Source organism: Cinclus cinclus, chromosome 10 (assembly GCF_963662255.1).
Source record: "Cinclus cinclus chromosome 10, bCinCin1.1, whole genome shotgun sequence".
Lineage (NCBI taxonomy): Eukaryota > Metazoa > Chordata > Aves > Passeriformes > Cinclidae > Cinclus > Cinclus cinclus.
Genome location: NC_085055.1, coordinates 1,798,602 through 1,826,190, shown reverse-complemented (window position 1 = coordinate 1,826,190; position 27,589 = coordinate 1,798,602). Strand labels below are relative to the sequence as shown.

General features: G+C 51.5%; 1 protein-coding gene across 2 annotated transcripts in view; it reads right to left on the bottom strand.

Moving 5' to 3' along the window:
- The window catches only part of SCHIP1 (schwannomin interacting protein 1), a 74,800-nt gene that overhangs the window by 20,576 nt on the left and 26,635 nt on the right, over positions 1 to 27,589 (bottom strand). The window contains exon 6 of one of the 2 annotated variants that reach the window (XM_062498952.1): positions 19,037 to 19,516. The exons of the other annotated variant lie outside the window; for it this stretch is intronic. Within the exon in view, the coding sequence (XP_062354936.1) occupies positions 19,037 to 19,516 (480 nt within the window). The remainder of the gene's footprint in view (positions 1 to 19,036; positions 19,517 to 27,589) is intronic. 2 annotated transcript variants of the gene reach the window in all.

Genomic DNA, 27,589 nt, shown 5'->3' with positions numbered 1-27,589 from the left:
TCGCCGTGCCAGACGGACAGATGTCGGTGCATTTAATAACCCCAAAGGTGCCACCGAGACCCTAAAGGTGCTATCCAGTCCTTCATTGAGCCATCGAGACCCTAAATGAGCCATCGAGCCCCTAAGTGAGCCATTGAGCCCCTAACTGTGTCATCGAACCCCTAAAAGAGCCATGGAGCCCCTAAACGAGCCATGGAGCCCCTAAATGAGCCATGGAGCCCCTAAACGAGCCATGGAGCCCCTAAACGAGCCATGGAGCCCCTAAACGAGCCATGGAGCCCCTAAACGAGCCGCTTCCCGTGCAGGTGCACCCACAGCACCCATCCTCTCTCCACAAACCCAGCCCAGCTCTCAAGTTCCCCACCAAACCAATCCCGATGTTCCCCAAACAGGGGGACCCCCGGGATGGGGGCGGATGGGATGCACACTCCCAAACACCCCCAATCCCCGCTTCCTGCGGAACCAGGAGCAGAACCGCAGCCTGTGAATCACCGCAGAAAGGTGGGAAGCGCAGGAAATGGTCTAAAAAAGACATCCCTGGGCTGCTGCGGCTCCGGGACTGCCATCCCGGTTCCAGGGAGAGGTTTTATCCCGGCAGGAAGGCAGCGGGATGTGGGCAGCGCATCCCCGGCCCCGCTGCGCCTCCGAGCATCACATGGCGAGCACAAAAGCCCCGGGGCTGCTCTGCCTGCCGAGCCCCGGGCTGCTCGGTGAGAATCCCGGGATGCTCGGACAGAACCCCGGGATGCTCTGAGCGATCACCGAGCTGCTCGGAGCCATCACCGGGGTGCTCGGAACCATCACCGGGATGCTCTGTCCAAACCCTGAGATGCTCGGTCCAAACCCCGAGATGCTCTGTCCAAACCCCGAGATGCTCGGTCCAAACCCCGGGATGCTCTGTCCAAACCCCGAGATGCACGATCCAAATCCCGGGATGCTCGGTCCAAACCCCGGGATGCTCGGTCCAAACCCGAAGCGGCGGCCCCGCGCTGCCGCAGCCCCGGGGATGGCACAACCCGGGGCTGGCTCCGGCCGGGGCTGGCTCGGGGCTACTCGGAGCTGCCCGGGGCTGGGGGCCAGGCCGCGCTCGCCCCTTACCTGGTAGGAGCAGTTTTCCTGGTGAACCATCTCGGTGCATCATCCGCCCCGCCGGCAGCGCCCGCAGCCGCCGCGGCCCCGGCGGGGTTGGAGGAGGAGGAGGATGGGGAGAAGGCGGCAGCAGCAGCAGCAGCAGGAGGAGGAGGAGGAGGAGGAGGAGGCAGCCCGGGAAGATGGATGCGCCCGCGCTGCTCCGCCTGCGCAGCGGCGGCCCCGGGAGCGCGGGGGGGCCGGGCCGGGGCCGCCTCCGCCCGCTCCGTGCGGGGCTCCGGGCGGGGCCGCTGCGGCCGCGCTCCTCTCCAGGAGAGGGGGAAAAAAATCCCTCCAACCCCCCCCCGGACACGGGGAAGCTCCCCCGGCCCGGCGATGCTGCGGCAGCCGCGGGTCCAACCTCCCCCGAGCCCCCCCGGACCCACCGGGCGGGGGATGGAGAGCGACCCCCAGGCACCCCAAAACACAGGCAGCCCTGAAAGAACAGCTCCAGACATCTTCCTTGTGCTCGCTGCCTCGGAAATCCCGCCCGGGAATTTCTGGGAGAGGCTGTGCCCTACATTCCCGGCTATTTTTACCTCCTGCAGCCGGCAGGGAGGGAGCGGAGCTCGGCCCCAGCGCCCACCTGGCCCCGGCACAGCCGGGTTTGGGGCACGGAAAACCAGGGAAAACGGGAAAAAAAAGCCCAGCTTGGGTATCAGGACAAATCCCTGCCCTGAAAGGTGGGTTCAACATGGGAAGGGGCTCCCCAGGGCAGTGGAGGAGTCACATCCCTGGAAAGGTTCAGAAAACGAGTGGATGGGACGCTTGGGAATGTGGTTCAGTGAGCACTGGGTGATCTTGGGGGATTTCTCCAACTTCAACACCAACCCAAATAGCTTCATTTCCATTATTCTGGCCGCGGCCGGAGGGTGAGGACAAACAAAATGCCATTTTCAATCCTTGTTTGTTTGGACACAGGGGCTCTTAAACAGCCAGAGAGTGACAGCACTGGGGTCACAGGTTGGGCTCACACCATGCCCCGGGCAGGGAACAGCAGAAATTCTCTGCCTTCCCTCCTTTCCTTCGGCAAACAGGGATTTATCCTGCTCCTAGGCCCAGCTGTTCAGGGATTCACATGACTGAAATCCAGGAACACTTGCTCGGAGCAGCTCGGATTTGATTCCCCCACACCAGATGTGCCTCCAGAAAAAAAAAAAAAAAAAAAAAAAAGCCTTTGTGGGATCATCACCCTGCCCCAGCTTTCCCAGCTTCCCACCAGCACAGACAGGCTGGAGCAGCTGTGGGAGGATGGATGGAGAATCCCTGGGGCACAGATGGAAAGAACCCCCAGACCCTCCTCCTCCTCCTCCCCAGTGTCCTCTGTCCCCTGCAGCAGTAGAGCTTTAAAGAAACAAAAAAACAAAAAACAAACAAGCAAACAAAAAACAAAAACAAAAGCAAACAAAAAAACCCCCAAAAACCACAAAAAAAAACCCCCAAAAAACCCCCACTTCATTTTAAAAGAAAAAAATTAATATATTCTGCATAAATTTTTAAGAGAGGGTGAAGTCATCCTTGGTTTTTCCTGGATCTGCAGAGAATCCCATTCAAGCAGACATCAAACTAAAAATGAATCTAAATAAACCATCCCCACTCTGCAATTTGCTGCATAACCTTGGCTTTGCTGTGGCAAGCTAAAAGCGGCTCCATGCATTACATGAACTCAAATTCCATTCATTCTGTGCATCACCAGGAAATCTCCCAATTCCCCACCAAGGTTTGGTGCCATCCTCCCCACTCCCTGTGCTGGAGTGGATCCCCCTTGGAATGAACAGCTTTCCCCCTGGAAAAATGATCCCAGAGAGAGCCACGGTCACCTGCTGCTCCCAGCCAGGCTCTTCCCCCCAGGACATGGAGCCAGCCATGGAGGTGGGAAAGGCCAGGAATTATCCTCGACCTCTGGATTTGCTCCTGTGCTCCAGCTCCATTTGCATTCCCCAGCAGGAAGGAGGTGGGCAGGCAGGTAATGATTAAAGCTGAGAGGGATTAAAGGCAGGGAAAGGTTCCTGGCAGTTTTCCAGCTGGGTCAGCAGGAAGCGATGCTCTGGGATGAAGGATGAACACGGGCTGCTGCTTTCCATGGAGCCACAATCCAGTGGGAAGCTCCTGGGGGCCCCCAGCAGCTCCTTTTCAGCTGGGAAAAGAAACCCACGGGGTGCCTGCCCTGCCTGGTTTGAACTTTTTAACGAGAATTTTTAATTTTTGAAAAATCTTTTTGAATTTTTTAACCCCTAATTGAAGGTGTCCGATAGCACTTCTGAGATGATCCAGACACGTTTCCCCAAAGCTTTCCCCAAAACCAGCTTCGGACCAGGAACGCGTGGCTCGGGAATCCCTGGGGAGCATCTGGGGTGGAACCCTTCCCTTGAAACCCCTCCAGGGCTGGTCCTGTGGGATTGGGAAGGTGTCACCCCAGACAGAAAATGTCCTGGAGGTGACGTGGGCACCAGGAACGAGCCAGGCCTGACTCCTGCGTGTCCACAGAGCCTCAGGACACGGGGAATTCAATCCCAGGGAACGGGCAGCGCATCCCTGCCCACGGACACGCAGGGAAAGAAAACTCGGCTTTACCAGACACTCAAATTCTTCTGGTGAAACAATGGAATTTCCTTAATTATTCCTCCACAGAAGGAGGGAACACCTGGTATCCCAAATTCTGGTGGGAAAGAGAGAATTTCTGCTTCTGCGCTTGTATTTTTAGGATTTTTCTTTTCCCCCCATTCTGAAGCTCATAGGAACCCCTGGCACATCCCAAACCTCGTCCCTCTCCAGCCGCACTGAGGTGGGAAAGGCAGGCAGGGGATTCCCAGGCATCCTGCTTTCCCTGGCTGCCCAGCTCCAAGGAAATCATTAACAGGGCAGAGGGAGGTTAGCGCCTCTCCCACCCCCATTCCCGCTGGGAAAAACGCTCCTTCAAAGGGATAAAGCCGGCAGGGAAGGCGATCCCTCCCATTCCCAGTGCTGGGAGGGAAGGATCCCGGATTATTGCTCACAGCAAAGCCACATCCAGCCCTTTTCCCGACGATTTTGGCATTTCCCACCGTCCCACATATTTATTTTTACTCGCTCGTGTCACGCTCTGTGCCTGATTCCCCCCCTCTCCCCCAGCTGCGAGGGTTTCATCCACAAATCTTTGGAATGGGGAGAAAAAAAAAAAAAAAAAAAAAAAGCAGGAGCAGCGGCAAGGCAGCCCAGACATGGAATTCCTGCTGGACACACCAGGAATGTTTTCCTGCCCACAGGCATTCCCAGAGGGGCCTTATCAGGTGGAAAGGTTTATTTTCCAGGCTGGGGTTGGCCAACCCACTGATACAAAAGCCAGGCTCAATTAGTGTTTTTTTTTTGTTGTTTGTTTGTTTTTTTAGTTTTTTTTTAATTTATTTTTTGTTTGTTTGTTTGGTTGGTTTGTTGTTGTTGTTGTTTTTCAAATCCCAAAGTAAATACGGAGCAGTCGAAAAATCAGGGAGGAGTTCAAGACCTGGGAATGTTGGTTTTTTTTCCTCAGCTTTCAGAGAACTGCAGAATCCTAGAATGGTTTGGTTTGGAAGGAATTTAAAGCCCATCCCCGCCATGGGCAGGGACACTTTCCCTTATCCCAGATTGCTCCAAGCCCTGTCCAGCCTGGCCTTGGACATTTCCAGGGATCCAGGGGCATCCTTGGCAAAATCCATTTCAGTGCCTCCCCACCATCTCAGCCAAGAATTCCCTCCTGAAAGAATTCACTCCTAGCAGTGTGAAACCATTCCCTGAGTCCTGTCCCTCCACCCCTTGGAGGGAATATCCCCCAAGGATTCTCCTGGAGCCCCTTCAGGCCCTGCCAGGGGCTCTGAGCTCTCCTTGGATCCTTCCCTTCTCCAGCTGAGCACCCCCAGCTCTCCCAGCCTGGCTCCAGAGGGGCTCCAGCCCTTGGAGCAGCTCCATGGAATCCTCTGGGATGATGTTCCTCAGGGAAAACGCCCATCAGAGGGGGACACCTGGAACAAGCTCCAGTCCAGACCCCCAGAGCTCCAGGATGCTCCTGCTGGGCTCCCAAAGGCTCCCCGAGCACAGCAGGCTTGTATGGAAGCAGGAATTATACCCAGCATCCCGGGATTTCAGCTCTATGTGCCGATGATTTCCTGGGAGTCAGGGATTTAGCTCCTCTTTAAGCCCAGCTAAAGCTTTCCCTGGGTTTAAATCCAGCAAGAAAAATAAAGAAAAAAGCGATTATTTTTAATCAGCTATTACTCGACATCTGCTTGGAAAGGGGAGTATTTGTTTGGATTACATCCATGGATAATGCTCTGCACTATTCCTTTCTTGTTGAAGGAAGATGGTGCCGAGGGGTTTTCCCTCATTTTGGATGTGTTACTCTGCTCCAGGTGGGAATAAACCTCCAATAGGTTAAGGACCCAATATCCTTCCCTTTTCCATGCCTTTTTTTACTTCCCTGGAATTTTCTGGAGTCCTTTACAAGCAGCACCTTTACAACCCCACCTCAAGAACCAGAGATTTGGGATAAAAGCACACTACCAAACCAGGATTTTCCCTTCCCTAAAAACCTGGAGCAAAAGGAAACAGCAATTCTCCATCCTAATTCCTCCCATATCAAACACTTCACAGGGAATTGCAGGGACTCATTTAAGCCACCCAAGTATTTATAACTCTCCAGTGATATAAAAGCCACCAAACATATGGAAAACAAGCAGATTTTTCCATGGAAGCCATCCAGGAATGCTCAGTGGTACCACACAGGCTTCATTTCAGTTGGACAATTTCTAAAGCTGGATCAGAAGTGCTTCAAAGGGAATTTCGGGGAGCTCTGATGGTGAGGTCTGAGCCCACCAAGGATTCACTGCTGGGAAGGGAGAAGGGCAGGATCCAGGGAAATCCCAGAGCCCCTTCCAGGGCCTGAAGAGGCTCCAGGAGAGCTGGAGAGGGACTGGGAACAGGGATGGAGGGACAGGACACAGGGAATGGCTCCCACTGTCAGAGGTTACATGGAATACTGGGAGGAAATTCTTCCCTGTGAGGATGGTGATACCCTGGAATGGATTTTCCCAAGGATTCATCCTCCCTGGAAGTGTCCAAGTCCAGGCTGGACAGGCCTGGGATAGTTGGAGATGTCCCTGTGGCAGGGATTGGGACTGGATAATCTTTAAATTCCTTCCCACCCAAACCATTCCCTGCCTCCATCGATTTATCTCCAGCACTTCAGGAGTGTGGGGAGAGAGCACAGAAAAGCTCCAGCTGCCTCCTTGCAATTTGATTTATTTCTATTGTTAGGAGTCAACAGTTCTTCCGGAAACGCAGCATTCCCAGTGGGCAGAATCTGGGAACACCAGCTCTTCAGCAGGAAAAATCCGTTTTTATCTGAGCATCAGTAACTTCACATACTCCTCGCTCTGCAGCACAATCTGGGAGAGGATTTGTAGCAAATCCCATCAGCTCCAAACAGTTTTCCTCAGTTTTGGCTGGCACACACAGACCTGACACTCCGGGAAAATGGAGGGATTGGGCTGGGTGGGATCTGCCTGAGCTGAGCCCAAACCAAACCTCACCCAACCCAGGGCAGGGACAGCTGTTCCCACAGAATTCCCAGTGCCTGAGGATCACAGAATGTCCCTGCCTGGAGCAGCTGTGCCCGAGCTCATCCCTGTGCTTCTGCCAGGAGCATCCTGGCACTGCCAGCCGGGACATCCACACGGAATTCCAGGAATTCTGCCTCCAAATCCCATTTTCTGCTCCAAGCCGGGCTGGGTTGGTGGATGCTGGCAGCAGCAGGATGCACCCATCCATTCCCAAACCCATCTGGAAAAGATTCCCAAAGTTTCAGCTGTATCTGTATTGATCCAGAATTAACCAAAATCATTAAAAGTCACCCAAAAGTAACACCCTCATCTGATCCATGAGAACAAAATTTAGGAGGAGATTTTATCAGCCCTGCTCAAATCCACGGGCTCCATATCCAGGCTTGGACAGCCAAATTTCCCTATCCCTCCTCTCCCATTTATTTGGTTCATTTTCATTTTTCCAATATAAATTTTCTATATTTGAAAAGAGATTTCAAAAACACAAAATTCCCCCCTACCCCCCCAACCCCGCCCCCCTCCAGCCCCATTAAAGCAGCAGCAGGGAGAGGAATTAATGGATTTTTCCAAGAGGGAAAAAAAATGGCCCAACAAGAGATTTTCCCTAGGGATGAAGGACAGGGTGGGACAGAAGGAATTATTTGGAAACCTTGCTGGATTGGGAGCACAAACAGAAATTCCATGTCCCCTACTCAGCTCTTAAGTTACTGCTCTGGGGAATATTTCTGGATGGAATATGAAGCCCTTGGAATTGTGGCAAAATCCCTGGAATTGAAGGCTGAGGGAAGGCCAAGCTGATTAAAATCCAGGGGATTCGTTAATTAATTAGTCCTGAATGTGGTGTGTCCAGTGTGCTGCACCTGCATTCAGCCAACAGCAAAAATCAAGTTATTAATTATAATTACAGCGCTGAGCCAGAGGGCAAAATCTGGGAATAAGGCTGGGATTATCCCTCTGCTATCCTTTCCAGCCCATCCATCCTTTTCTATTCCCTTTCTGCTCCCTGCTGGGAGCAGCTGAGAGGTCTCATTTCTTTATGGCTTTATTTTGTAATTTTAATTGCAAAATTGGTGGCAAAAACCCAGGGCTGGGATTGGCAGGATGAATAAAAAACACAGCACGCTACAAAGTGGATGTGGAATGAAAAATTGTCTTTTTAAACGGGGCCAAGCACCAAAAATGGGAATATCCTGAGCCAAACAGGTGACAGCAGGAGAGGGTGTGGGATTTCTGTACCTGCTCCCACCCCAGTGACTTTTCCATGGAATCCCTGCTCTCCCAGGCTGAATAAAGCCCTGCTCTTGCTTTGGTATAATTGTCAACTTCAAACCTTTAAAAAGTGAATGTGAAGATGATTTTTGGAGTTCGTGTCCCATCCACAGGGTCACTGGGAGACATTAAAAAAAAAAAAAAAAAAAGAATCCCCTTGTGACTCCTCTCCAATGGGTGTCACTGCCAGCTCCGAAAACAATTCCCTCAGGGATGAGAAATCCCATTCCTGCCATGAGGGTGCACGCTCAGGATTTCAAATGAGACAGAGCAAGCAGGAGGCTGGAAAAAAGCTAAAAATATCAGGATAAGCACGGGTGGATCCCAGCTGAGCCTCATTAGTCACGGAGCGAGGGAGCTGCTGGTGGCACAGCAGCACCATATAAGAGCAAGAACACAACTCTGCTCCCTTAAATCTCCTTTTTCCCCCTCTCCTGTTCTACCTCAGCCATTCTTTTCCTCTTGCTCTGGCAGCCTGCAGCTCCTTCGGTTTTCCTGGAATTTTTCCCCAGGATGGAGATCCCCATGGTTCGTTTCAAGGTGTCTGCTGGGATCGGGCCAGTTCTTACAGACAGGCACGTGAGGGGCTATTACAGGTTGGATTTGGGATTTTTCTTTTTTTTTTTTTTGGGTTTTTTTTTTTTCCATTTTTGCCATCAGATCGAGCCTTTGAGTTGAGCCACGGAGTTCCTGGAGGCAGGAATTCCTGGGAAAGGCAGCGCTGGCTCCCAGAGGATTCACTGGGATGAGCACCAAGGTGCAAGTTTTATTTTGGGATGGAGCCACAAGAAAAGAGGGATTAGGAAGTGGAGGTGGAGCTGAGCCTGGCTCTGGAACCACTGGCACAGCTGGATTTTCATGGAAAAATGGAGAAAGGGAATGGGGGGAACACAGTCCCTGATGGATGGGAAGGAAAGGAGATGGCACTGGGAAGGCTGGGTGCTCCAGCAGGGAATTCCAGCCCTGAGGGACCAAATAAATAAATAAAATATGAAAGAAAAAATGAAAATTAAAAAAGTGAAATAAATCTCCCTGCAGTGCTGGAGGGCACAGGAGTGCTCAGCTGCTCCAAGGAATTCTCATCTCCATGCTGGAGAAAGGTGTCCAAGGCACAGGGACGCTCCTGGTGGCTTTCCTTGGGGAAAGTTTATTTTCCAGGAAACTCTGCTTTCCCTCCACATCCATTCCTGCAACCACCAAAATTCCTCCTCTAAAGCTGCAGCTGCTGCCTCACTGACGCCTCATCCCTGGGATTCCCTGGGGAATCAGGGCATGGAAAGCTGCAAGGTTGGATCCAGGCCTTGAGATGCTCCGGTTTTCTTCTGGTTTTATTTGATCCAACACAAACCTCCCAGAAAAAGCCATTAACAGGGCCTTGAGCAGGGAGTGGGATCCTCCAGGCAGCACTGCCTTGGAGCCCCAGAATTCCCAAAGTCCCCCAGAATTCCAAAAGGCCTCCAGCATTCCCAAAGTCTCCCAGAGTTCCCAAAGGCCTCTAAAATTCCAAAAAGCCTCCTGAGTTCCCAAAGTCTCCCAGAACTCCCAAAAGCCTCCAGAGTTCCCAAAAGTCTCCAGAATTCCCAAAAGCCTCCAGCATTCCCAAAGTCTCCCAGAATTCCAAAAAGCCTTCAGAGTTTCCAAAGGTCTCCAGCATTCCCAATGTCTCCCAGAACTCCCAAAAGCCTCCAGAGTTCCCAAAGGTCTCCAGAATTCCCAAAAGCCTCCAGCATTCCCAAAGTCTCCCAGAATTCAAAAAAGCCTCCAGAACTCCCTGTACCAGCTGTGGAAGCCCCTGGAATTCTTTCTGGAGCTCTCCAGCATCAATCCTGAGTAGCAGCAATTCCAATTCTACATCCCAATCATTCCAGGAGCAAAAAATGTACGGAAAACAAGGAAAGAGGGATTGGAAATGGAGAACTGGAGCTATCCTGGAACAGCAGCACAGGTTTTTTTTGGGAATAACATACATTCCTGCTCCATGCCAGGGGGATGGGATAATGGGATGGGATAATGGGATGGGATCCATGGGATGGGATAATGGGATGGGATAATGGGATGGGATCCATTGGATGGGATCCATGGGATGGGATAATGGGATGGGATCCATTGGATGGGATCCATGGGATGGGATCCATTGGATGGGATCCATGGGATGGGATAATGGGATGGGATCCATTGGATGGGATCCATGGGATGGGATCCATTGGATGGGATCCATGGGATGGGATCCATGGGATGGGATCCATTGGATGGGATCCATGAGATGGGATCCATTGGATGGGATCCATGGGATAATGGGATCCATGGGATAACAGGATCATGGGATAACGGGATCCATGGGATAGGGAACAGCCCAGGATCAGCAGTGCCAAACTCATCTTGCAAAATCTTTTTATTTATTTATATGCAATATGGCACACGGGGACAGGTGTAAAATGTGGGAAACCCTCATCCACGTGATTTATGGACAGCCTGGGTTGCATTTCCTGGGAATAGGTGCAATTCCTGCACCCCCTGAGCAGGGAGAAGGGCTCTGAGCTCTGACACCTGCCTTGAGCCATGTAAATATCGTGAATTTATGGAAATATCGGCCCCTTCGGTCCCTCGAGGATGGATTCAAAGGAATTCCAGGAGAACAGGGGGGACAAGGCTGTAGCCAAGGTTTTCAGGGGCATGCCCTGATTTTCACCTCCTCTTCCCATCCCAAAAAACCAGCCCTTTGGAAAAGGTTTTGGAGGTGTTTTTCCAGCACTGCTGCTCCCAGCAGCTCCCAGCTCAGCCTAGGGAAGTCCCAAGCCGGGAATTTTCCTCTCAGGAAAAGGACTCCTGGATCTTTACAAGGCCCAGCTGAAAGTTCCTTTCTGCTTTTGAATTAAGAAATAATAGATGAGAAAGCAGCAGAAGAAATGGCTGGAATGTGCCAGGAAAAATTCTAAGGGCTTGGATGACATGGATTCATGAAAATGCAAAACACAGAGAATTCCATATGGAAAAATGATTCCCACAACTATTTCTTTGATAATAAAAAATATTGATTATAGTTATTAATTACATTAAACATATATTTATGTATAATATCAAATTATTATTAATTAGTTATTGTCAGTTATTTCTTTTATTTCAATTATTTCTTTGATCACCAAACACCTGCCAGGCCAAAGCGGAGAGGATGACCCCGGTACGGAATGCTGCCATTCCCCCAAAATCCCTCTTTAATAAATCCAACAGAGGAATTACACAGAATAAAAAGTTTAGATTCAATTTTTAATAACTCACTAAAAGCATTTGGACTCCCCACGGGCCGCACACAGCAGCAGCTTTTGTGTGCATAAAGAATCCAGCACTTTTTAACAGAGTTCTCTTTTATTTTTTAACATTGCCTCTACCACAGAGAGGATTAAATCCCAGCCTGGCACTTGTTTTTCCTTGGAGATCCTATTTCCTCTCGGATTTCCAGAGGAGGCAGCAGGGATCGATGGCCCCGGGTGTGTTTTTCTCATTAAAGGAGATCTATAGATCACTGAGCTGCACTCCCAGATGGGGGCTATAAATAAAATCTCCCACTCTGGTGACGCAAACAACTCCACAGGGAAAAGATGAGGTGCCCCAAAATGATCTGAGGGCTTGGAAAAGCTGGAAAACCTCCAGGGAAAGAGGGATTATGGAGCACCTCGTGTGAAAGGATAATTGGAAGAGGGGAAATAATTTTCCACTGAATTCATGAGTGCTCTGCTGGAGCGAGGTTGATTTCAGAGCCAGAGCTGCAAAAGAGAGATTTTAAAATCTTTTTAGTTCTCACTAAAGAAATTCCTGCATAAAAGTGGAATTATTTGAGATGGAAGAGCCTGAACACACCAAATTCTGGTTGCCCTCAGCCCCCTCAGCAGCGTTGCTGTGCCCAGAATGTTTTTATAAACATTTTAATAAAATTAAATTAATACCTACAGGGAGGCATCGGGAGAAGCTGGGAAATCACATTTCCTCCCAATGGGGATTACACCCAGCTTGGGTGAATTACCCTGGGATTTTATAAATCCTTTCAAGAGGTTTTCTCCTCAAAAATGTCCATTTTCCCCCACTAAATCCGGGAGGGGGAAAAAACTCCTTTGGGCTGCAGCACATCCTGTGGAGATGGGGACACAAATTTATGTCACTGATACTGATTTCCTGATTTATTATTTTTTTTTCTGTTAGGAGTAGGAATAATGATGCTTTGAGCAATTCCTTCACAGTTTCAACACAAACTTTATAAAATAATCAAGCGCTGCACCTGCTTTTCCAACCAGTTAAATCCAAACCACCTTAAATCCAGGCAGAGAGGAAGAAGGAAATAAATCACAATTCCTGCTGTTCTTATCACTGCTAAGGCAATCCTGCTGCTCACGGGAACAAACTCTGTGAGGGTGTGGGGGATACTTGGAACATTATTTAGAATATTTCAACAAAGCTTTAAATATTTAAGCAATATTTAAATAATTTAGAATAATTTGAGCATGCCTGAGGTCTCTGGAATTTTGGAGTCAGGACAATCCTGGTTTTCCAGCGCTCCTCAGCAGATTTTCAACGAGGTTGGGGTTGCATTGAATAAACCCCTTTTCCCCTGTTTTTTAAATATCCTCTGCCTGTAATTCCTCCCTCCACATGCCCCTGGATTTTCCACAATTCCAGATGTTCCAGACATCCCACATCCCACAGGCAGAGCACATGCATCCTCTCGCTCCATAGGGAAAATAACAGGATTTGCACAGCACGGGGCAGTTTTGAGAATTAAACCCTCCCTGCCTTGCACTTAGCCCACTTAATAAGCAAGGAATATTTGCCTAAGTACATAATTATAATCCTGAGAAACCAAAATTCCTGCTGCTATTCCAGTCTGAGACGCTCGGGTTCAAGTGGGAATTTGAAGGATTAAGGGAAGGGGTGCAAGGCTCCAGAATCTCCCTATTAAAAAAACAAACAAAAAAAAAATAATAACAAAATAAACCCCAAAAAACAACGGCAACAACAACAACAACAACAAACCCCCAAAAGACCCCCCCAATAAAACAACAACAGAGAAACAAAACAGAACAAAAAAAAATTGCTTGGAATAAATGCTCATTCCTCTCCTTGGAAATCCTTTGGATTTCCTACTTGTGATTCCCAAAAATACTCATTTATAATAGATGTACTGGTTTTTCCAGAGCCAGGTCACATCAACGACCCCTTGGCATCACATTAAAGGGAGATTTACTGCTGCCTGCACCACAATTAGTGCCAGAAAAATCCAACTTTTCCAGGTTTTCCTCATCCCACGGGAAACATTCACTCACCAGCCGACTGGGCTCCATCACCTGCAGGAACTGACATTATGGCAGCAGTGGGATGAAGGACAACCACCCATCCACACCAGATCCATGGGCTGTGGATCCCTGTGCTGGGCACTTCCTTTAGGGCAAGGCTCAGCAGCAGCGACGGCAATCAAGATTTTCCTCAGGATTTTTTAATTTTTGAATTTTTTGCCCGGCTCTGTTCGGGAAGCAGCAAAGTCTCATCCCTCCAATCTGCGGAATTCCCACCAAGCAGCTGGAAAAATCCCTCGGGATGGTTTTCACTCGGGCAGGATCGGGAATGTCCCAGCCAACCTTTGAGCTGGGTGGGAAGCGGCCGAAGTCCAGGGCTCTGCTGATCCAGCAGCAGCAGCAGCAGGGATGGATCATTCCTGCAGCTCGTCCCACCCCCGGGACACTGGCACCACGCAGAATTACGGCTTTTTCCACACTCAAAATATTTGTTTTCCGTTTCCAAGCCTCACAACACAAGAATTGCCCTGGAGAACCTCCCCGGTCATGGATTTCCCTTTTTCAGGTGCCTGCGGAGGAGCTGGGTGCTCAGATCCAGCAGGATCTGACAGGAGCTGGCAGGAAAGGTCCGGCTGAGCGATGACAGAAATGCAATTTCCTGCACGCCCCAAGCTGGATTTTGGAAAGCAGAAATTCCCACACTGACAGCTCCCGGCTGGAAAAATTCCTTCATTAATCCCTGGCTGCTCCCAGTGCTCCCTTCCCAGACAACATCACATCCCTGGGGAGGAGGGAACTCGCACTTCAGGCACTCAATCATTGCTTGTTTGGAGTGAGAAGCAGCTCACTGACAACCCCCAAGCTCCTCCATTTGCCCCCCGAATGTTTGGGCCAGTGCTCCAAGTTGGATCAAGGCTTTACACCAAAGGTCTGGGCTTGATCCCAGCCCACATTCCCAAAAAATCCTGCTCCACCGATACTTCCATGTGGCTGCAACAAGCACCTGCTGGCTCCATTTCTCTCCTCCCTCATGCCAAGCTGGTCCATGCATTTCTCCTTCCATTCTGCCTGCTCTGATCCACAAAAATCAGATCCCTTCCCATGGCCAAATGTGAAATCATTCCAAGATGTTAGCCCGTGCTTTGAATCAGTTTCAAATTTTCAGAGACACAGGCAAGAAAGAGGGATTGATGTGGTCCATGCTAAATTCCATCCTACAGCTTCTGGAATATCCTGGGTCAACCCTAAAGCCATTTCAGGGAATCATTAAGATTGGAAAAGCCCTCTAAAACCACCAAACCCAAAAATTAATCCACCACCGTCATCTCCAATGTTAAACCACGCCCCCAAGTGCCACTTCCACACTTTTTGAACACTTCCAAGAGGTTTCCAGCTGCTTTCAAAAGTGGACCTGAAGCTTCTCCACCCTCCCCGAGGTGAGTTCAGGACTCTGGATGCTCTTTGCTGCCTTCCAGGGTCACTCCGGACACCGACGGGACAGCTCCGAGGGAAGCAGGGGCACCATGCCCAGCTCCAGAGGCTCAGGACAAAAGCGACCAGAAGGACACAAATTTAACTTCCTGAAACGTTGGAAATGCAGGAGTCCAAGTGCCAGGACAGATGTGAGATTCCTTGGATTCATCACCACAGGAACGGGATGACCGGCACCGATCTGTCTCACGGCACAGGCAGGAATATTCCAGGCATGAAAAGATCAAGCAGAGACTCCAGCACATCCTTCCCCATCCAGACAACTCCTGCAGAACTCCTGGAAGCTGCAGGGATGAGCTTTTAGCAGCCCTGCCTGCACTAAACCTTGTGGGCAGCACTAAACCTTGTGGGCAGCAAAATTCCTTCGGCCATTCCGTCCCTCCCTCCCTGCCCAGCCGGACACGGCCGAGTCTGCTGGAACCACTCCTGCCAGCGTTTCTTTACTTGACTCCAGAATTTGCAGATATTCTTCCCGGCCAATCCATCCTATTGATTGTAATTATCCTCGGAGAGGCAATGGGAGGAATATTAAAGCCATTAAGGCTGATTTGGATTTGATTTGAGCCATTAGAGGCACGGCAAGCGGAGCCTCGCCGCTTCCCCGGCTCCTGAGGGCCATCAATCATCCCACGGCACATTTGGTACCACTTTGGATGCAGCCAGGAGTTGAGGAAAAGAGGAAAAAAAATGGAAAAATGGGAGGGGGTGGCTTCCTGCAGCTGGGTGAGGAGATTGAGCCAAGCATCTCCATAATGAACATTCCAAGCACCAAGTGCCTTCAGGAAAGAGGTTTCTCCTCTTAGGTGGAGTCCAGAAAACTCAGGAGTCATCTGGCACAGCCCATCAGGCTTGGAGGGACCTCATCCACTCAATCCAGCTCCCAAAACAGTCATTTCCCCCTTCTGGGGGGAGAAAGACAGGAATATTCTCCATTTCTAGACAACATCTGCCCACAGGGACCCTCCCAGAGGGCACCAGGGAGCTGGGGGCATTCCGGGCAGCCTGAGAACATGGATATGGAATATCCAGGATGGACACGTCCATGGCCACCCCAGCCTGCTGGGCCTCTGCTTCTCTCAGCAGTGGGGCTGCCAGTGCCAAGCAGGAGTTGCCAAATCCTTCCCAAATTTCTTGGCAGGAATTTTCAGGCCCCCCTGTCTGTACGCTGAGAGAGCAGCCTCGGCCCTCGCGTCCCGTCTTGTGCCACGGAATCCCAGCTGGAAGCTGAACCACAGCCCTTCCCATGGCATTAATAGCGTTCATACTCCCTTTTCCAGCTTTTCCAGCACCTCGGGGCACATCTCTGCACCGAAGGTCCCTCATTTAAACCTTTCATTTAGCCCAGCTGCAGCATTCCCAACTCCTCCTCGCATTCCAGCCTGGATCCTCCTGGCTGGGAAAACCTCCTAAAACCATGGTAGAGCTTCCTTAGGAGTGGGAATTTGTTTCTCCTGGGACTCCAGCATGATCCACGTCCCTCAGCAAGGCCTCAGCACAGTCAGGGTGGGCTCGGAAGGGCCCAGCACAGCCCTGGGGAGCAGCAGGGATTCCTGAATCCCAGCTGGGACGCTCAGCCAGGGCCAGGGAGGAGGGATGGAGCAGGGATCCAGTGGAGAGGGGCAGAGCCCCAGGGAGCAGCACAGCCGAGGCCACAGCAGCCCCTGAAGGGTCACTCCTGTCCCCCTGGGGTGACCCCTGCCCTGCCTTCACCTGGCGCATGAAAATCCCCAGGGAAATCTAGTCCTGACAGCGGAAAAAACCGTGATCATAATAAATCATCTTAATAAAATCATCTCAATAAAACATCTCTCTGGATTCCTGGGAACAGCAATCAGCCTAGGAAACACCTCGTCTCCAAGCTGCTTTCACATTCCACCCTGATTCCCTACCCCAGACGAGTCTGATCCTACTGAAATTCCCCTTTTCCCGAGGTATCCTGCAAGCACTCGGAGCAATCCAGTCCATTTCCCTGTATTTGCTCCCTGCCTGCCTCCTCTCCATGATCCCCATGTTTACAAACACTTGGGCTTCCAGCAGGGCAAGGCAAGGGTTTGTTATAAACACTGAACTGCAGGGAAATGTCAAGGGCGGGAAAAACAAAAATAAATAATAACAATAAAAAGAAAATAAATAATTAAAAAAAAAGAGGGATTTTTTTTCACTTCAGTCTGATTCAGCCTTGAAGGTTTTGGGTCCATACAGCTCGTGGGACACGCTGGCTCTTACAGACATGGCCAGGGAGGGACAGGAGGTGTCCTGGGGACATCAAACATCCCTTCCCAGCCAGCCAGGAGGGGAAATGTCCCTTCCCAGCAGCCCTTCCCCTTTGATCCAGGTGGGAAGTGGAAGGAGCAGAGCTGGAACACCTCTTCCTCCTCCTCATCCCCAGGATCCCAGGGAAGGAGAATCCTGGAGCAAAGGTGTCTCCAGGACAGCTGGGGAGCTGGGGAAAAGTCTCTCCAGGGCCAAAACCACTGGGACAGTCCCATCTGCAGAGTGGCAAACTCCAGTTTCTGGGAGTGAAGAGACCTGGAGCTCCACCCCACCCATGGGACATGCTCTGCGTGCCCTGGGCTCCTCCATGGCCACCTCTGGGAGTCCACCCAGGCTCATCCCAGCCCCGGATCTGCACAGCACAAGCTCCAGCCCCAACTCTCCACGGGACAAGTCAGGGCGTGAGGCAGCCTGAATTCCTTCCAGGGCCTGTAGGAGGGAATGGGAGGATGGAGGAGGAAAATCCTGACAGGGGTACAATTCCTTAGGTGACAGCTCACCTGGTTAAGCTCATGCCTGGAGGCAAAGAGTTTCCAGCAGTGGCAGCAGAGCTGATCAGATAATGCTGGAGAAATCAGCTCCCAAACCACCAAAATGAGATTTTTTTTTGTGTGTGTGTGTGTTTTTAATTTTTTTTTCCTTTTGTCAGGCTGAGTTCCTGCACAAATGACTGTAATTAAAGCCGTTACCTGTCAGTTCCTCAAGGCACTGAAGCTCCAGTGTTCAGGCTTTGGAAAAAAAGCATCCCTACATGGCAGCAGTCCCACTCATCCCTCAGCTTACTCATCCTGCCCAGCACCCACCCAGATTTGTCACCAATTAGTTGTAATTCAAGGATTCAGGGGGAAATCCCCACCTCCCTGAGCGAGGTGACTTCACAGGAAGTTAGGGCATGGAATGCCTTTCAAACAACACAAAAATCATGGGAAAAAAATTCGTGTGTGCCAGAGGCAAGGCCATGGGGTAGGGCTGGTGAGGCACACAGCTTTTCTCAGCCATCCAAAGGCTCCTGCAGCGCTTCCAGGAGAGCTTTGGTGGATTCCTTTGGAATTCATACATTATGGAAGAGCCTCAGCCCTGCCGTGTCACCGCGTGTCTGCAGTGCTTGTTCCTCTCACGTCGCCGCAGCTCAGAAGTTCTGTGCGATTCCCGAATCACCCGAAATAACGGGATCAGGCCACGATTTACAGGGGTTTCTGCAAGACAGCACCGGGGGGTTCGTTCTGGCTGACTCCAGGGATTCGGGAAAGGTTCCTTCCCGGAGGGAAGGAGAGCACACAGCGCCAGCCTGGCACCGCTCCCAGCCTGGGAAAAGCTGATATTCCTTGGCCTCTCCAAGGGGACCCAGCTCGGAGACAGCCTGGTGGTGGCACCTCGACACCAGCCCCAACCAGTGGCCAAGGATGCTCCGGGAAAGTTGGAGAATCGTGGAATGGTTTGGGATGAAAGAGACCTTAAAGCTCATCTCGTTCCCTGCCATGGACAGGGACACCTTCCACTGTCCCAGGTGCTCCCATCCCAATGTCCAGCCTGGCCTTGGGCACTGCCAGGGATCCAGGGGCAACCACAGCTGCTCTGGGCACCCTGTGCCAGGGCCTGCCCACCCTGCCAGGGAACAACTCCCAACATTCAATCTAAATCCACCCCTCTTGCAGCTTAAAGCCATTCCCCGTGTCCTGTCCCTCCATGCCTTGTCCCCAGTCCCTCTCCAGCTCTCCTGGAGCCCCTTCAGGCCCTGTCAGGGGCTCTGAGCTCTCCCTGGAGCCTTCTCCTCTCCAGGGGAACATTCCCAGCTCTCCCAGCCTGGCTCCAGAGCAGAGGGGCTCCAGCCCTGGAGCATCTCCGTGGCCTCCTTTGGCCTCTCTCCAGCAGCTCCATATCCTCCTGCTGGATCCGCCAGCGCCGGCAGCATCCCTCCAGTTCCATCCCTCCGGGTGGGATCCCGGCTCCATCCCTCCGGGTGGGATCCCATCACCCCAAACCGATCCCCGCTCCACCCTCCATCCTCTCCCCACTCACCGACGCGGGGCTGGCCCGCGGGTTGCGCTCCTGCTCCCGGCACTGCAGCCCGGCCAGGTGCCTCTCCAGGGCTGCCCAGTCCATGGCCGGGGGTTGCGGCTCCCGGGGGCACCGCGGGTCCCGGGGGGGCCGCGCCCCTGCGCTCCTCCTCCCTCCGGGGCCCGCGGCCGCTCCGCGCCGCCGCCGCGCGGGGTCCGAGCGGGGCGGGGGCCGCGGGCGGGGGCAGCGCCGGGCAGCGGCGGCCGCGGGGCCGCAGCGGCGCCCATGGGCGGCGGGGGACGGCGGGGACCCCCCGTCCTCTTCCTCCTCCTCTTCCTCCTCTTCCTCCTCCGAGTCCTCCAGCGCCGCCAGGTCCAGGCTGCTGGGGGACGGCGAGGACTTGCCCTCCGAGCACGGCGTGGCTTTGCTGGAGTTGGATTCCGAGCTGGAGCGGCTGCTGCCGGCGTCGCTGCCTAAATCCATGCCATCCTCCCGGGAATCCTGCCGGAGAGAAGCGGAGGGGTAGCCCTGTCGGGGGTGCCCGGAGCGCTGCTGCCCGCCGGGCACGGGAAACGCCGGCCCGGGGCCGCCCCCGCGCTCCGGAGCTGCCGCCGGCGCGGGGCGGCCCCGGGAGGAGCGGGCGGGGGCGGAGCGGGGCCGGGCTCCGGCTCCGCCGCTCGGGAGCTGCGGGAAACGCCGGCTGGCGGCAAGGAAACACCGCTCCGACGGGCAGAAAAATCCCATATTCTTGGTATTTCGTTCGATTGTCATTGCTTTGGTGGTTTTTTTTGTTGGTTTTTTTTTTTTTTTTATATTGTTATTACTAGGATGTTGGCCGGTGTTGTTGTAGAAGCAATTGTAACTAATTTTTTGTTACAGAAAAAAAATTGTGTTGTTATTCTTTATTCCCATAGTTGGTGGGTCGGGACGATCCCAAGCGATTCCCCCAGCATAAAACCAGGCTGGTTAGAGGATGGATCAAAGCAGTCCTGAAGGGAAGGATTTTGAGGTGTTGGTGGAAGAGAAGCCCAGCCTGACCCGGTCACACGAAAGCCCCAAAATCCTGCCTGTGCTGGGCTGAGCCCCAGCGTGGGCAGCAGGGGAGGGGAAGGGATTCTGCCCCTCTGCCCCCTCACCTGCAGAGCTGCCCCCAGACCTCGGGCACAGCGCAGGAGGGACCTGGAGCTGCTGGAGAGAGCCCAGAGGGGAGTATGGAGCTGGAGCCAGACTGGGAGAACTGGGAATGTTCCCCTGGAGAGGAGGAGGAGGAGGATCCAGGGAGAGCTCAGAGCCTCAAGGGGCTCCAGGAGAGCTGGAGAGGGACTGGGACAAGGGATGGAGGGACAGGACACAGGGAATGGAGAGAGGGCAGGGATGGATGGGATGCTGGGAATTGGGAATTCCTGGTGGGCTGGAATTTCCAGAGCAGCTGTGGGTGCCCCTGGATCCCTGGAAGTGTCCCAGGCCAGGTTGGACACTGGGGCTGGAGCAGCCTGGGACATTGGCAGGTGTCCCCATGACACGGGTGGAATGGGATGGGATGGGATTTTAGGTCCTTTCCTACCCAAACCATTCTGTGATTTTATGGCTGGGTTTGGCGAGGGGGTGGCATGGTCTCTGCGGGGCTGAGAGTGACTGCAGGAGTCACAGCGAGTCACATCCTCCCTCCCACGGCCCGAGGGACCACAGGACACCCGCCACAAATCCCTGCTTCCACCCTCTCCCTTTCTTTCCTTCTTTAAAAGTAATTTAAAGTAACTCGTTAAGAGTTGCCTATAAATAACTCCGCTAAAAAAAACTAATCTAGTTTCTGCATTCTGGGTCACCGAAGCCAAGTTTAACACACAAATGTTCCCATTCCCAAATCCACGGCAAGGAGACCTTTTAAGGCGCTGTGGCTGAAATGGGGAGCATCAATCACGTGGATTAAGGACTTCCACACAGGGTTTGGGAGATGTGGCAGCACCCAGCTGCCCTCTGATCCCTACAATCCCAACCCTCTGGATATGGAGGGGGAGAGTTCAGGGCCAGGGGAGAACCAGCAGCTCTTAATTAGAATGGTATTGAAACACTGCATTGGGCTAGGAGCTGATTTTGTGGCAGGATTTTGTGTGAGAAACATCCTTGAGGTCACCCAGCAAGAATCAAAACATCTCTGTGTTGTCAGCTCTGTCTCCAGCACAAATCCAAAACATCATTCCAGCCTGTCCCAGCCACTGGCAGAGAATGAGCTCTGCCCCCAAAGCAGCCCGGGGGGGTTAAAAATGCCCCGTTGTGCAGGGTGGGGAGGTGATGCCAAGGTGGGCATGGTGCAGGCACCCAGGAGTGGGCACAGCTCGGGGGAATCGCCCCTGCCTGGGTCCCCACGGCCTGGGTTTGTCCGGAATTCCAAAGGGATGAGAGGGACAAGGGAACATCTGCAGCCTGTTAACTCCTGGGAGTCCTGAATTGAGGAGAGAGGAGAGGAGAGGAGAGGAGAGGAGAGGAGAGGAGAGGAGAGGAGAGGAGAGGAGAGGAGAGGAGAGGAGAGGAGAGGAGAGGAGAGGAGAGGAGAGGAGAGGAGAGGAGAGGAGAGGAGAGGAGAGGAGAGGAGAGGAGAGGAGAGGAGAGGAGAGGAGAGGAGAGGAGAGGAGAGGAGAGGAGAATTCTGTGCCAGGTCTGACTCCACATCCCCCTCCAGGGCAGAGGGGCATCCTGGGAGTACCAAAAGCCACCAACATCAGATCGGAAAAACATCAGGAGCAGGGCACAGACTGGGGCTGAGAGGTTTCAGTGTGCTGGAGTCATCCCCTCCTCTCCCTGGGAATCCCAGACTCACGGCAAGGTTTGGGCTGGAAAGGAACTTAAAACTCATCTCCACTGTCCCAGGCTGCTCCAAGCCTGTCTAAACTGGCCTTGGACACTGCCAGGGGTCCAGGGGCAGCCACAGCTTCTCTGGGAATTCCATCCCAGCCTCTGCCCCCCCCCCCCCCTTAGAGGGAGGAATTCCTAATTCCCAATATCCCTGTGGCAACGGGAAGCAGTTCCCCCTTACTCTGCCTCTACAAGCTCTGGTTAAAAATCCCTCTCCAGCTCTTCTGTAGGAGACTGTGAGGGATAAAAGGGCTGGGATACGCAGGGAATATCACACGGTTTATTTGGGATTAACCTTTCCCTTGAGGTGTCTCCTCCAGGTGCTCAGCCTGGATTATCCCAATTTTCTCTCCTGACCCCAAGGCGCAGCCAAATCCCTCCTTCTTCCCAGCTGATCCCTGCTTCCCTCCCAGGCTGCCTGGTGCCTGAAACTCCACAAAATCAGGAACTGCAAAGTGCAGTTTTAAAAATAATCCCAGCAAATGGCAGGAAGGAGCAAAACCCTGGAGACGAATTAGACGGGGAAAAGGTTTCACCACAAGGTTAGGAGGGGGTGGCATTTGACACAATTTGTGTGGTGCAATTCTTTATTTGGGGCTGGTTTAACGTCACCACCAGCCTCAAAAGGAATTTTTTTTTTTTTTTTTGCTGAGCAAAAGAGGAGCAGCCTCACTGCTCCTAGACTGTGAAAAGTTTGATTTATAGGATCTTCACTGGGGAAGTTTTTTTCCTTCAATGCCATGAGTGCACTGATAATGTTTTGTGGAAGACAAGAGCTCTTCCCTCTCCCTGAATTTCCCCGTGTGGACATCTGGAATGGCATGAAACAAGTGTCAGGCACTTCCCATTCCCGATTTTCCTATTTTAGTGGGATAAAGCATTTTCAGCCTTCGTTCAATTCATGCTTTCAGGTGCCAGACCTTGCAAATCTCTCCCTGCTGCCCTGTCCTCAGGCAGATCTGTTTCCTGATAAGGTTTAGCACCTCATACACGTCATTCCTTCAGGTTTCCCTTTTTTATTTTCTCCCCACTGCAGACAGATCCAATAATTTTTAACCTCGTAGTAAACCCTCCTCACTTCTAATTATACACAGGGAACATATTTCTTCTCGACCCTGCACAGGAAGAACCCAACTCTTGCTATTCCAAACACAAATGGCATTTTTCTCTTTCACAAACCATGGAAAACTTGGGCTTTGCAGGAATTTTCAAGGGTGTGAACACAAACCCTTGGAGATGAAAGAATCTGTTTTACCGTTCTTTTATTCAGTGTAAAGGAGGTTTAATACAAACAAGGTTTGTGGGGTTGGTTCTGAGGCAGAAATATATCCCAAAAATAAGATTCCTCTTCTTTTCCTGGTGCTGGTTTAAAAGGCAGTGTGCTGATTATCATAAGCTATTAAATTGAGTCGATTTTTCTATTTTGGCACTGCTGTAACCCCATTCTAAAATGGGTTTCTTGTGTTCTCTCTGGCTGAATTGCAGAAGTTTTTGGGTCAGAGAAGGAGGAAAGCAAGGAAGTCACAACCAACCTTTAAACACCATAAATCCCTGAATATGGGAACATTTCTGCCAGCTGGGTCCTTATCCCAACACCCTCATGTCCACCCCGAGCTCCCAGATTGTGTTCTTACTTCAAAAACTGGGGTTTGGGGTTCTTTTCTTGAACTGACTCCCACGCAAAGCTGAGCATTGTCCCTACCCAGGTGGGATTTGCCAGGGAAATGATTCTGGGATAAAAATAACCCCGGGATAAAGCAGGAAAGGGAAGTTTCCTCTGAACACAAAGAATTTCCCTTTCCTGAAAGGAAAGGAGATCAGGGCACATTTCCTTTTCCTGCCGCCACCCCTCTGTGAGTATTCCTGGCTTTTGTGATTCCATGGGCAGGAAAAATCTGTCAGAGTTCACCTGGGATAGTGGGAGGTGCCCCTGCCCGGGGCATCGGAACTGGAGGAACTTTCAGGTCCTTTCCAACCCAAACCATTCTGGAATCCTATCATTTGATGATTCTGGGATAAATATTCTGGCAGAGTGGAATATTCTCCAGCTTCTCCATACAGAAAAGTTTTGTCTCGTCTCCAAAAATCCCAATAACATCCTGCAGTCCCTGTGCACTCTGATTATCCCAATCCCTAATTTGGGATTAGGAGCACTGGAATGCTGCACTGGTCCAGCTTTTCCAGCCCTGAGATTGCAGCAACAAACCAAATACCAGCTGTGAAACGCCAAATTAAGGCTAATTAATTTTAAAATAGGCACTGTGGGGACTCACCTGGGGTGCAGGGGTAGGATCCATCCACCTGCATTCCCCTCGGGAAGCCGGAGGGCACAGGATGCCATGGCTCCTGGCCACCAGCAAAACCCTTGTGGGCATCGCTCTTGTCCCGCTTGGATTTGCAGGTTTAACTCTTTAAATTTAACAAATTAAACTCAGCCAATTAATCCTTTGCTTCGTTTAGAGGGGGGGGGGGTGAGGGGGAGGGAAATCTCAGCAGGGCTCTGGGTGGTGGCACAGGAGGGGACAGAGGGGCAGGACGGGGACGAGGGCACCATCCCCAAAACAATCCCTCTTCAGCCATGCTCAGCATTCTGAGCTCTGGCAGCCCCCAGTTCTCCAAACTGGGATTCGATGTTTGCTGGGGTGGCTCCACCTCCGCCAGGGCTTTGCTCACTCCCACAAAAATCCTAAAACACCCACAGAGTCCACGTTGTCTCTTTTCCTTTGGGAAAATCGGAGATGAAACAGCCCAAACTGCTCCTGCCCAGACTGGTTGTCCTCTAAATTATTTGCTCCGGGATGAACCATAAAATCATGGAATGGGTTGGAAAGGACCTTAAAGCTCATCCCATTCCCTATCCACTGGCAGGGGCACTTTCCCCTATCCCACATTGCTCCCGGCCCTGTCCAACCTGTCCTGAAACAATTCCAGGGATGGAGCAGCTCCCCCTGTGCCCGTCCCAGTCCGGAACAGGGGGGAGTCAGCAAAATCCTTGGAGTAAACAAAAGGAATCTCCTTATCTCCAACAGCCTCTGGAATTCCGTGTAATCATCCAGGCCAGGGATAAAAAAAAAAAAAATGCTCTTTAATAAAGTGCTTTGGAAGGCACGTGGGGCAGGAATGCGAGCAGGGAAATAGCTGGAATATTTCAAATGCATGAATCCGCAGAGCCCTGCTGAATCTTAATATTTATGTTGCTTCCTCTAAATGCATCAACTCCCGAATTCCAGCGCGTGCACAGGAGCTTTTACAGCATTTCTCCCCCAAAATTCCTCCAGATCCTTTGGGCAGAGAGGAATCAGCCACCCCGAAGGCTGTCTCAGCTTAATTAAGGAGTGTGTTAATCACCTTGGGGGTCTCTGGTTGTCACTGGGAGGGGCTGGAGTCCAACAAAAGCAGGGAGGAGCGTGCTCAGCTCCAGCAGAATCCAGGAGGATTCATCCCACCTGCCTGAAGCCGGGAATGTTCGGAGCAAAATCCAGAATTCAGGAATTTCTCCCGAGTTTTTGTTGCATCCTGGATGATCCAGCTGGCTGCCTGACTTAGGGCTGAGGATCGTCAATTTTCTGGGGCTGCAAATGTTTTACAGTGAATCATGTTTTGTCCAAATCAGTTGAAGGGGAGGTACAGAAAACGGTTTGAAAAAAAATAAAGTTTGGAACAATAAAGTTTAGATATTCTTCCCACAATCAACAATCTCACTTCACCAAACCCTCCTCCTTGTCAGCACTGTCTGAGCGCAGCTCAGGGGCTGAGTCAGGTCACCGATAAATAATCCCAGCCTAAAGCAGCCAAAGCCGGGACACAGAGCGAGCCAGGAGAGGGGAAGGTGCAATTCCAGCTGCAAAAGGAATTCCTGCTTCAAGGGGTGGGATCAAATCCCAGCAATTCTGAGCCAAAAACTGTTGCTGATTCTGGCTCCCATTAGGGACAGCTCTGCTTTGGTGTTCCCGCCCGTGCAGGATCCCATTCCCATTAGGGACAGCTCTGCTTTGGTGTTCCTGCCCCTGCAGGATCCCATTCCCATTAGGGACAGCTCTGCTTTGGTGTTCCTGCCCCTGCAGGATCCCATTCCCATTAGGGACAGCTCTGCTTTGGTGTTCCTGCCCCTGCAGGATCCCATTCCCATTAGGGACAGCTCTGCTTTGGTGTTCCTGCCCCTGCAGGATCCCATTCCCATTAGGGACAGCTCTGCTTTGGTGTTCCTGCTTTTCCCTGATGATTCCTGAGCTCCTCCATCAGCCCTTCCCAGGAGCCCTCAGACCAGCACAGTTCAATAATCAGGCTCAGAACAAACTGTTCTGGGTTTAACTTTTGGTTTTTATTCTAAATCTCAAGGCCAGGCCCGAACCCCCTGCACTGCCTTCTCCCCCCCCAGTTTTCCTCTCATTTCTTTGCCAGAGTGTGCTGGGTTTGTGGGATGGTCCCTGGGATGCCCACAACATTCCCTGGATGTGTGTGTGTGTTTCCTTGGCTCCCCTCCTGCTCTGGGGGATGAAAAAGTTGGATCTGATGGGCTGGGAGGGCTTTTCCAACCTTATTGATTCTGGGATTATTTTTCCTTAATGTTTCTGGGATTCATTTTCTGTAATTATTCTGAGATGCCTTTTTGTTAATGATTCTGGGACTCTTTTCCCTTCATGATTCTGGGATTCTTTCTCCATGATTGTGAGATTCCTTTCCTTAATAATTCTGAGATTCCATTTTTTTTTAAATCATTCTGGGATTCTTTTGCCTTAATGATTTTGGGATTCCTTTTTGTTAAAGATTCTGGGATTCTTTTTCCTTAATATCTGTGGGATTTCTGTCCTTAATGATTCTGGGATTCCTTTTTCTTAACAATTGTGGGATTTCTGTCCTTAACGATTCTGGGATTACTTTTCCTTAAAGATTCGGATATTCCAAGAGCTGTTTTTGGAATGGTGTCACTGAGACCCCTGACCCATTTCTGGTGGTCACCTCCAGCATCTCCCTGCAGTTATCCCCCAAACCTGGGGTGCTGTATCCATGGGGTAGCTCCAAAGCCACAGAATCATGGAATTATTTAGGTTGGAAAAGATCTCCAAAATCATCCAACCTGGCCTGATCCCCACGTTTGTCACCAGCCCAGAGTGCCACATCCAGGAATTCCTTGGACACCTCCAGAGATGGGGACTCCAAACCTCCACTCCAAACCTCCAAACCTCCTGATGCCCCTTTTCTCCAGGCTGATTCCCTTTCCCAGCTGCCCCTCCCGGGATTTGCTGTCTGAGGAGCCCAGAGAGGCAGCAAAGGGTGGCACAAGTGCAGCTGCACGGGCACAGATTCCTTTCAGACACTCCAGAATTGCTCTCCAAAACAGAGGAGTGTGGAGCAGCCGCCTGGGAGGGGGGAATTGCTGCGGGGAAGCTTTCCCTCCCCCATCCCTTGGGATGCAGGGAAAGCCAGGGAAAGCCATCCCTGTTGTCAAACACTCTGCACCATCCAGAGACTCTTTCCTGGCTTCTCCTGCTTGGTTTTCCCAAATACACGGATGGCCAGCGATTCTCTCATGTGCCATATCAGGAATGTGGTTACCTCACCCAGGGAAGTATTTTTACACTCATTTATATTAAAAAAAAATACAACTTCCAAAAAAAAAAAAAATACAAAACCCCAAGCTCCTTTATGACACACAAATCCAGGGAAAATAAAACCAATGACTGCAGCAAATGGAGCAGTGAGGAACGAGCTCTGCTCCCT